Here is an 11,078-nt window from a genome sequence, read left to right as displayed (position 1 = left end):
TCCAGCCGTGGCAAGGGGAAAACAGCAGCAGCACCCCACTGGATGCAGGGCTGCTCCTTTGGGCAGTGGCACAAAGGGAGAGTTGCAGAGAGTGACCCTGAAAGAGCATGGGCTCCGCAAGGAGAACTTCCACGGCAGATCTGGTACTCCAGCACCTGCAGAACCCACAGCAGTCCCACACCATTGCACAGTTACAGCCACTCACATCAGACCCTTCCTGATCTTCTCAGTACAACACCCTAATAGCACCTAATTCTGGAGGCAGCTGGAGGCTGAGAGAAACTCTCCCTGCAGTCAGAAATAGTTTAGACTTACTGGAAAACCAAATTTTCTTCCAAACTGTGCATGTTCGCACCTGTCCTCTGTTCTCTGCCTGGCCTCCTCTTTTTCACATCAACAACCCCCCCTTTTCCAGTGCCTGGCCTGCTTCTCAGCAGGCTCTTCCTTACCTTCTCCTGGCTCTGATGAATTTGGCAATCATACTCTGAAGCCCACCTTGCTGGAAACAACTTTCTCCCACATGATGGATGGTTTCTTCTATCATGGAGGAGAAGAAAGGGGGAAGATGATTTATACAAGGGCATCATTCCACAGAGCATTTTGTCTAATAGCAAGTCTTCCCAAACCCTCCATCTCCCAGCCCCTGTCCTGCCCAAAGGCTGCACATGCAAGCCCCCTTAAGCTGATGAAGCCATGCAGGAAATCTATGGAATGTTGCAAGGACCAAGGCAGGGTGACAACTGAGAACAGTCACTATTCAGTCCCTTCCCATCCTTGCAAGCCTGCAGCTTGGGAACAGCCAGGGGAAGGCAAATGTGAGGTGAAGGCTGCCCATGCACAGCACCCATTGGGTGCCAGACCCAGGCAGCAAGTCTGTAAAACAAAGAAATCTCTATGTAATCCCACATAGTTACAAAATTATCATCTTAAAACAGACTTTCTGGTATTGTTTGTACAAATAATGCTCAGATCCATGTTTATGCAAGGCACAGGATGCAGATCTAGGACAACTGACAAATCCTAGGCAACAGCTCTCCAAAATCACTGCAGTTTTTCAATGGAGAAAGGTGTGTGGCAGATAACTTGCTGCTATATGTTGGGGGTTTTTTAATAAAAAAAATATACCATATATTCAGGAAAAAGTCACTTTAAGTGACTTTCATTTTTACTTCTTGACTGTGTGGAAAGTTCTCTGCTCACCTGTGGCTGACAAGACTACATCACTAATTTGCAAAAGAACAACCTTTAGGCTTCTGCAAAAGCAGTGAGACATAGAAGTGCATTAATTAGTGCAGCTCAGGGATTTATTGCAGCCATCTTTCTGAATTTTCAGAAAGAAAAGGGCACCAATTATTCCTGAAGATATCAGGCTATAGAAAAGCTGATGAGATCCTACACACCTTCCTCTTGGCTCCTCCCAGCTATGGCATACACAAGTGAACCACTTGTGATTCCCTCTGCTGAATTACAACTTACACAACAAGACTGTATTAAAATAAACCATTCATTTTTGTTTCCATGCTATCAGTCATCTCAAATGTTATCCCATTATCCATCAAGTTTCAAGTACTATGACCATAATTCAAGCTTTCCATCCCAGCTGCAGCACACATCACTGGGGCGCTTCTCAGTCCCCCAGAGAAATGTCAAGCAGCAGCAGGGTAATTCAAAACAGCCACCACCAGTGTCAGCCTGCAGGGTGGCAAGGAGGTGGCCGTGCCAGCAGCCACCCCTCACAGAGCCCCCGTGTCTCACCACTCACTGCTGCAGGAACTGGCTCCACAGCCCTGCTGGGACACTGCTGTGTGCCATTACTCAGCTCGCCATGGTCTTCCTCACTGCTGGTGTCATGGTATGGTGGGGATTCAACTTCAGCAGCTGCAATACCCCTGCTTTTCTTGACCTAAATCCAGTGGGGACAGAGGAAGGACAGGGTGTCACAGAGATATGCAACTTGACACGGCAGAACAAGGTGAGAAGAGATGTCAGCAATGTGACCAGGAAACAAAGCAAAGTTCTTTGCCAGCATTAATTAAAAAGCTTCCAGGATGCAGGAGCTTCCTGCCATTTACTTGAAAGACAGGCCATGATTCCTTTCTTGAGCATCATGACATAGGTACTTTCACTTTTCCTTCTTCCACATTCCCTGCCCAGCCTCCCTCTGGCATAATCAGCACCACCACAGGCAGGAATCAACCCTAAGTGACTGTATCAGTGGATCAAGGTAATTGTAACTCAGCAGGTGTCACTGCATCATGGTACGCAAGGCAGGTACGTCCCCATTCCAGGCTACAGATACAGTGAATGTTAAAGCTTAGCACTTCTTCAGGGGAAAGAATAAACCCTAAGAAAAAACTATGCCCCCAAAACCATCAGGGGATTGATATTGGTCCACTGCATTACAAAGTGTTCTAAAGCTACAACTAAAATTGAACAAACATTAAAAAAATGTACTGAAAAGTAATTTATTCAGTGTAAATTCAAAGGAGATTCCACCATTCATTACAAGACCACACAGCTGGTGTTGAGACTGTACTCCAAGATATAGGCAGGGTAAATCTGTTGCTTCTCAAAGATGACAAAGATGGAAGGGTCTGTCAGGTCATCCACACAGCTGTCATAAAGTCTGTTTGAATTGCTGGCTCTGGGTGGAGGGCGACAGTACTGGGGGTTTCCCCTCACAAAGTCTCCAACAAGAACCTGAGCAACGAACATGCTGTAGCACCCTCTGTGGGAGGAGCAGTACTCATGGGAATAGCTGGCATCTCTGGCAAAGTAGCTTCCTAGGGAACAGAAAAAGCCACAGGTAAGACAATACACCAGCCAAGGGACAAACACATGCTAACAGCACTTTGGCAGGCAGCGATTCAACAACCCCAGCTGGCCCTATAGACATTCCTGCCAGGTGTTCCCACATCGGCTTATTTTAAAGCGCCGACAAACTCCAGTTCACATTTTGCCATCAACCTCCCAGACCCACCTCTCCAAGAGCACGTACCTGAGGCAAAGAGAGGTATTTCTAGCCCTTCCTGGAATGGGATTGCTGTGGGTGCTACCTGAAGCAATGCAGATGCACACAGGTGAGAGTGCCCTAATGGCAGGAGTGCATGGGTCAGGAACCATCCGTCACTTCGCACCCACATCCCCCAGCCTGGCTGGGGTTTGCAGCCCCTGCTGCTACAGTCCCTACACCCTTCTGCACTTGTACCTTTTCCATACATTGTCCCATGAGCTCCACAGAGTCTCCAGTCAAAGTTCTGCTCACAGATGGCGGACACATGGGATGGACTTGTGCCATGGAACAGGAGGCGCTCGTCCACCCCTTTCAATTTATTGAGCTTCTTCATCTTTTCTTTTTGCCTACAGGCGGGGGGGGGGAGGTGGGGGGGGGAAAGACTTGTTATCCTGGTTCAAACAAGGACAATTTCCCAACTCAGCTCCTCCTACTTCTGGGTCATGGAGGAACAGTGACACAAAATGCTCTCAGTGGGGTTACTGCCTGCTTTGCACTTCTGCTGGTACCCTGCTGCACAGTTGGCTCCTGCCAGCAAAACAAAAAGTTCTCAGCATCACTATGGACTGTGTCACCCACAACTTCACACCACATGGGAGAGTAAAGAGATGAACATCCCTTGACTGGAAATTGGTCAGTTCCCGTGTTATATAAATCCTGAATACATAAATATGATTATAAAACTGAGCTGTATGAAGCCACAGTGAAGACTGTATAATCCCTGCCCCTATCTTTATCACAAAAAAAAAGTCTCCTTTTTTTTTTAACTCTCATGTGGAAGAGGCTAAAACCAAAAGAATAAACCTGAAGCACCAAAGCTCAGTTATTATGAAGGAAAAGAATTTACTTTTTGAATAACACTAGCAGGAATCACACACACATCTTGCTAGGGATAAAAGGCTCATTTCTACACATACAAAAGAACACAGATGCAATCCCAATAACCCAGTAACAGAGAAAGGAGCCCCACTCCCCTTCCAGGACTGCCCCAGGGGAGCCTCAGCCCCAGGGATCAGAGGGACACCCAGCACCTGAGCAATGGAAAGGGTCCAGACCAGCTCAGAAACAAAAAGAGAGCACTGTCCATGAAAAAATGGATTTTCTGTTATGGGACAGAGAAGAGCATTTAGAGGTTGCACAGGACTTACAATGGAATGTTTTACAGAGGAACTGTAGGTGGGAGAATGGAGGGATCAAGGCAGTCCAAGGAGGACAAACAGGAAAACAGATGGATAAGGGGGCAAAAAGGACTGGTTGTGTAAAAACAGGCCACTGCCTGGTTAGTAGGCTTGTCTGGCCATGTCTGTCCTGTCTTCTCCTTAAACTCCCTTTCTAACTCTTACCTTGGTGATGGAGGCCCAATCTGTGTACATGCACATGTATGGGGGTCTGGATGCAGCAACTGGAGTAGGACCTTGGGTCTCATGGGTCAGATGTCCACAGCCCCAGCAACTGCAGCAAGTGAGGGCTTGTGCCAGCATGTGATCACCAGCCAGTGTAAGGCTGCACAGCCAGTGAGGAGGGTAGCTGGCCTGGGAGCCAGGTTTTGGGGCAGTCATAAGTCTGGGCCACCAGCCAGACCTGGGCAGAGAAATACATGGCAGTCTCACCTCTGCTGGGCTGCTGAATTTGGCAGCTCCAAATGTAGACTATGGGGGACAACAGATCAGGAAATACCAGTCTTCTCATACAGTAAGGATAATGAAATAAAACAGATACAAACCACTGAAAAATGTCCCAAAGAGTTGGGTTCTGGATCCTCTGCAGTTGGTTGATGCAGTAATTTTTCATTGTCTTCTCAAACAGCCTCTTGATTTTTCCATATTCTTGGGAATCGTAGCTGAGCTGTATCAACTGAAAATTTTTAAAGCACCAAAAATAAGGTATTACTGAGAGGAACAACTCCCAGTCCTTCCAAAGGAACCAGTAACCTTCTCAGATCTGCTGAAAAGCCCTACCACAAAAATCACAAGCTGCTTCTGTTCTTCCTGTTAACCCTCCTTTACCATCACTCCCCATGTGGAAGCACAGGCACTGACTGAGGAAAATCAGTGCAATCCCATGAGAGCTTCCTTTAGAGGATGCACCTCAACATCTGGACTATTTTTAGCTCAGAGTAACCTGAAGTCGAAATGCACAGTAGTATTCAGGCTGACGCAGAGCGAAAGTTTCACCTTAATGTGACATTCTAACTCCTTCCCTACAGGGCTAAAGGAAATACCCCCTTAAAATGCAATTCATCTGATTTATCAGAGGATGAAGTGCCTTGGGGAGTACAAAGGACAGGTATGAGCAGCAGTGGCCTTCCTTACCCTGTGTGGTATCATAGGGGTTCTCAGAGAGCCTCCCAGGAAATGCACGTCTGTTCTGAATATGAAACTGTCAGTCTTGTTTCACATCGTAGTTGCTTATTTTATAAGACACATTTAAAAGCTGGTAACATCTCAATTGCCTTGAATCATGCTCTTGGAAAAATCAGTACAGGACACAGCTCTCCCCACCCACTGGACTTTCCTACCTTGAACCCGATATCAGGTAGCGCAGTTTGGTCCCAGTGTGGAGGATAGACAGGATGTGATAGAGTCGTATTTTGGCTACAGAATAGAAAAACGAGCCAGTCAGCTGGTGATACTCCTCATCAAATCCTCCTTCTGGAGAATCCAACCACAGGCTCTAAAGCAGCCTTCGGACATCCATTCAGGAGCTCTAGTTTGTTTTCTTTTTGAATGAACACACCTTTGGTTCAACCAAAACTTTAATTGAACCCTCAGCTTCACATGCACTGTCTGCTGGTGACTTTCTAAAACAAAGACAGCTCTAATTCAAATAAATCAGTATGATAAATAACATTTATAGCAGATGTGTTCAAATTCTGTTAAGCTGAACTTCCTTTAGAAAAAACCATAAGATAGGGTATCTCAAGCGCCTCTAGTTCACTTCATTTCAGTGGATTTGCCTGTTCTGTGTTTTAATGTATCCTCAGCTTTCCAAGGGATGACATCCATATGCACCACAGCTCTTGGGATTGGCAGTCCCTCTCTCCTAATCACTGCACAGTTTATTTACTAGTGTTGGGGCATAAATCAAGGAATAAAAATTCCTGGCACGGTTGTGTCAGCCCTATGTGGCCTTGCCTCTCACAGAGAGAGCAAATCTTCTCTAGTGGTCTCTCACAGCTGCCAGAGACTGCCACCAAATGTCCCTCCAGAGAGCTTCACAGACGCATTGCATAATTTACAAATACTGTCACCGCAAAATGTACTGGTAAGCCAGTCAGCAAAAGGTGTCTAGAAACGAATTTAAGAAATACAAAATTGCATTCTAGGCAGGTAGGAGGAACTTCTTAGCAGAAAGGTGCTGTCCTCTAGAGACACTGCTAACCAATGAATGTGTATTACCTTCCATCTTGTCCACCTTCAGACTGTTTAGGCAGTCGAATAACTCTTCTTTGAGTTTGAAAGAGCACATTTGTTTGGACCATGTCTTGAAAGAAAAACACAGTAACTCAATAATGAAATAATTCATTGTCTAGGGACAGGCTCTTACATGTTAAGTAAAAATAAAAGAGGAGATAGCCCAGAATATTGCATTGTGGTACTCCCTCTATCTCACCCACCCAGGCCAAACTTCATAACCATTCCCACTTGCACTGCTCCTACTTGGAGATCAGCAAGCTCAACCACCTGCTAGCACAGGCTGTGAAACTTGAAGGCAACCAAGCACCAACTGCACCTGCACTTGTATTCACATCCAGGCTGCTGGCCAGAGAAAACCACATCTGATGGCAGGCCTATAGCAGGAAAGAGTTTTCAGTGCAATGGGGGCTACAAACCTGGCTTTCCAGGCAGCACAGGGCTGCACCATGGTGCTAAAAGGAAAGCCTGCTCTCCCTTCTTGGTCCTGTAACAATATCACAGAGCACATGCTGCGTGACATGGCTAATTAACCATTGTTTCCTCCTTTAAACAGCACTCTTTATTCATACCAGGAAACACTTAAAGCTTGGAAAGCTAACAGGAGTTTTAAGATGGGTAAATAAATTAGAAACAGAAAAGCATTTTTAATTTTCCTATTTCTCTCTCTGTGCAATCAGCCCTAAATTTTTGTTTGCTGCATTCTGTGCTTTCTCTCCTCCTAAGTAGCTCGCAAGATGTTCACCATGGGCTCACTTCTTCACCTTTTGACTTTTCAGTGCCTTTCTTTCTTTTCTCTCATTTCTCCTTTTTAGTTGTATAAACGCAAATGCGTAAGGTGCCATGAAGCATGTACTCTCAACTCTTCTTCTGAATGTACAATATTGTCAGGGATGGTTTTTTGACTACAGATGCCCACGTGTAGAAGCTCAAGCGGGGCATCTCAAAACTGCAGAGAAATTTACCTGCTGCTCAAGTTCTACTTGGAGAAAATTTGCAGGAGGAAAAAGAGCTGTTCAAAGAGGTGCAAACATAGTGTGAAAACCTTCAAGCCAGCTGCACTGTGTAATGAACTTAAAACAAGGAGATACTTCACCTGCAAAGTCTAACTTATACTGCTGAGAACCAGCCCTGAAAAAAATAACACCATTCTTGTCAGCTAGATATTCATTCTCCAGAAATGCAGATGTTACAGTGGCAGAGACATGATCTGGGTGCTGCAGAAAGAACAAGGAAATGACACCTGTTAGAAACCACCCTTTGTTTAGGTGTTACTGTGGGGAAACACCAATGTTCTCCCAGGTCCCTATCACGGGAGGATGTTCTGAAGTACGTCTCTAAGGCTTCAAGCATTTTGTTCTGCAGCGACGGAGGGGTACCCCACAGAGCACAGCTGCTTCTAACAACAGCAACAAAGCAGCCTTCAGCCTGTGTGGTCAGCTCCAGCCAAAAGATGTCTGTCAGCTCTGAAAAATGCACCTGCTTTCAAAGCCAGTCCCTTGGAAGCTTTCACAGAGCTCCAGTCCTGCTTTGGGGGGTAATTAATAAGACAATTCCACCCAGGCACTGGAGCAGCACTGCAAGGGCACCCAGCAGTGCGTGCAGAACACACCAGCTGCAGAACAACATGCGCTAAGTAACTCTCCAAAGATGGTTTAACAAAAGCTTTTGGCATGAACAGCAGATGAATCTCACCTCTTTCCCATACTCAATCCACTGATTGGAATCATCGAGCCAATACCAGACATACTCCATTTCAGGAGCACACGGATTAGTCAGGAGACAACACAAGTGCAGAAGAGCTGATGGGCACCTGGCTGCTTGCTCTGCCCTATATCAGAAAAGAAATCCAGATCAAAGTAGGGGTCTTTTCCAAAGCTGTCAAACTATGCAATATCCCTGGTCTATTCAGAAATCTATTAACTTCTCAAAAAAGGAGACCACCTCCAGCTGGGAAGTGGAGGTTTGCCCCAGAACTGGGGACCTGGTGTTTGGACATTTATGGGTCACGGTAAGCACCACAGAAACGACCCTGACCTCTCTGGCTTGGACCTGTGCCACTGATTTTCCCTAAAACGTATCTTCCTAAAAATCACATTGTAAGAAAATACATTTGACATAGAGATTTCCCTGCAGCCCATAGAGAAGGCCATGGTGAGACAGCTGTTCCCCTGCAGCCTGTGGAGGACCATGGAGCAGAGATCCACACTGCAGCCCATGGAGAACACCATGCTGCAGCACGTGGACAGGCCCTGAGGGAAGCTGCAGCCCATGGAGAGGAACCCATGCTAGAGCATGTTTATCCTGAAGGACTGCCGCCCATGGGAAATGAACCATGCTGGAGCATGAGAAGTTTCTGAGAATGATGGAAGAGTAGATGGCAAATCTTACAGACTGAGGACAACATCTATTTCCCTTCCCCTCTGCGTTGCTTTGGTAGGGGGAGATAGAAAAGTCAGGAATGAAGGAGTGAAGTTGAACCTGGGAATATGTGGAGGGGGCAATAGGTGATCTAATTTTTTTTCCTCATCATTTAAATCTATTTTAACTGGCAATAAATTAACTTCCCCTAAATCAAGTCTGTCTTGTCCAGTGATCACCTTGTCTTTACCTCAGCTCATGAACTTTCCCATCTTATTTTTCTCCTTGCTGTCCTGTTGAGAATGGGGAGTGAGAGAGCAGCTGTCACTTGGAGGAGGGGATATCATTACTTACCAGCAAAGTCTCTGCTTTGCACTCTATCCTAGACACAGCACCTATAAAGAGAAGATGGAACAGCTAGCCACCAATAATTCCAATTCATGGGATTTTACTTTGCTTCCTGCTGTGCTTCACCCTCCATTTATTCTCCCAGTTTTGGACCCAGACAACACTTTTTTATGTATCTCATCACTTTACTGCCCCTACAACGTTGCCTATCATGGATCACACATCCATAGCCAAAAGCTGCCCACCTGCCAGCCATCAAGATTGCAAGGGTCTGTGACAGAGCTACTCTGAGCTGCCTGAAGAATCTGAGCACAATATTGAAACAGAAACTGGAAATGATCATGTATCCAGCTCTGACGCCCTTTGTTCTTTGGCAGGGATCAGGAGTATTCAGAGCAGGCCAATGGGAGGAAATCGTTACAGGAGCAGCTCTCTCATAGAGCTGTTTACAGTGCAAAGGTCCATGAAACAAAGGCTTGGCAGCCCTGGACTGCCAGAACAAAGAGCAAGGAAGAACCCGGATCTCCTTCGCAGACAGAGCTTGTTCCAGTGCTGCCTTCAGACCACAGTGGCACTGTGTACACAGTAACACTGGCCAGGCCTGTTCCTAGAAAAATGTTCCAAATTCTCCTTCTCCCCCATTGCAGGACATTCAAGAGATCCAGTACTACCAGGAGATTTTTTTTTTTTTGACATGGCTGTCCCTTTTTTCCCCTCTGCACAGCACCATGCTGCTGCTGCTGGCATGGCTGAAGAATTCGAAATTTGTGGATTTGAAGGATGGGATTTGAGGGGGGAGGTGGGGAGAGGAAAAATGGAAAGAAAAGCAGGGAAGTGGGGTGGGATGGTGGTTTCCAGGCAGCTTTTCTCCACTGCTGTCCCCTTCTCTCTTCCCTCTATCCCCACTCCAGAGATGGATGCCAACCCCTTCCAGCTCCCCTGCCAAGATGGGGCTCCCAGTCTGCCCTAATCACATGAGCTTTCAAAAATGTCCGCTTGTGTCTCACTTTCTTTTTCACTTTCCAGCATTTCTGCTCCGTGCTGGCATTTTCCACTCACCAACTAACCCCCAACTAGAAATAAACAGAGGTGAAACACTTAAAAAGCAGACAGAAATATTTCACTGGCAAGAGAGCTAGTGCCCTTCACGTTTAGCTGAAGATTTCGCTACGTGGTCTTGTGCAATCGTAAAGTTGCTTTTTATATCTTAACGGGAGTAACTTTATACAGAAGAAATTTTATACTTAAAAAGCAACCTCATGCTACCTTTTCCCTTACTCAAGAAGAAAAGACGAATGAATGAAGATACAACTTACAGTATGACAAAGTGCAAGCAGGTATCCCTCCAGCAGACCTTAAAGCCAAGCCCACAAGCTATAAAATCCTGAACTTCCTGTGTGTCCGACCCTCCCCGCTCAGCTGCAGCCTGGGAAGGCTGTCAGAGCCCGGCATACGCCATTGCCCTGGCACAGCTCTGTCCTCGGGCTGCCCTGTCACCACCCTCGGGAGCTGAGGGCATCAGCCCTGCGCCGGCCAGGCTGGATGAGCCTGCGCAACCCTTGCTCCGCATGGCAAAGGTGCCCCGGGTGCAGTAACGCCTTCGAAAGCAAAACACAGCTGGCCTGTGAGAGCTCCCCGTGAACTCCCCACAGCACATGTGTACCTCACAGCGTCCCTCGCAGCCTCCTGCCGTGGGACCACGGCTGCCTCTCTCTCCCGGTAGCTTAGGAAGCGGGGCTGAGTAACATTTCCTCCCGGTTAATGCCACAGACGCATGCGCACCTGCCAAGCACGAGCAGGCCGGCCCAGGGCTTCGGCGGTGATCTGCAAAATCAACATCACTGCGAACCAGAGTTTATCCCTACTTCTGGGTTCCTGTCACCGCACACCAGCACTTACCTAAAGCCAGTTCCTCCCTGTCGGTGATTGAACACGGACTTGGC

General features: G+C 46.8%; 1 protein-coding gene across 5 annotated transcripts; it reads right to left on the bottom strand.

Moving 5' to 3' along the window:
- Window positions 1-2,449: 2,449 nt before the first annotated feature.
- Window positions 2,450-10,986, bottom strand: LOC121672760 (protein mono-ADP-ribosyltransferase PARP12-like). 5 transcript variants are annotated; one of them, XM_042045564.1, is made up of 9 exons: window positions 10,799-10,986; window positions 9,142-9,182; window positions 8,122-8,257; window positions 7,523-7,643; window positions 6,412-6,496; window positions 5,532-5,607; window positions 4,737-4,867; window positions 3,209-3,360; window positions 2,450-2,783 (listed from the first exon to the last, which is right to left on the bottom strand). In XM_042045564.1, exons 3-9 carry the CDS (start codon window positions 8,179-8,181, stop codon window positions 2,503-2,505), a joined length of 906 nt encoding a protein of 301 aa, XP_041901498.1. In that variant the 5' UTR covers window positions 8,182-8,257; window positions 9,142-9,182; window positions 10,799-10,986; the 3' UTR covers window positions 2,450-2,502. The 5 variants fall into 5 exon arrangements, with proteins under 5 accessions (XP_041901498.1, XP_041901500.1, XP_041901499.1 ...); XM_042045566.1 differs by lacking the exon at window positions 7,523-7,643 and adding an exon at window positions 5,326-5,380; XM_042045565.1 differs by lacking the exon at window positions 10,799-10,986 and adding an exon at window positions 10,452-10,775.
- Window positions 10,987-11,078: the final 92 nt, after the last annotated feature.

Source organism: Corvus kubaryi, unplaced genomic scaffold (assembly GCF_017639235.1).
Source record: "Corvus kubaryi isolate FWS band 111438036 unplaced genomic scaffold, C.kubaryi_AGA036_p1.0 64937, whole genome shotgun sequence".
Taxonomy (NCBI): Eukaryota; Metazoa; Chordata; class Aves; order Passeriformes; family Corvidae; genus Corvus; species Corvus kubaryi.
This window is presented reverse-complemented; position numbering and strand designations above follow the sequence as displayed.

Bases quoted from the DNA above. Each gene is read 5' to 3' on its own strand.
- LOC121672760 (XM_042045564.1), bottom strand. From the start codon at position 8,181: ATGGAGTATGTCTGGTATTGGCTCGATGATTCCAATCAGTGGATTGAG. The intron at 7,644-8,121 runs GTGAGATTCATC...TTCTTTCTGCAG, and splicing joins GGATTGAGTATGGGAAAGAG to CACCCAGATCATGTCTCTGC. The intron at 2,784-3,208 runs GTACAAGTGCAG...TCTGTTCCCTAG, and splicing joins TGGGACAATGTATGGAAAAG to GAAGCTACTTTGCCAGAGAT.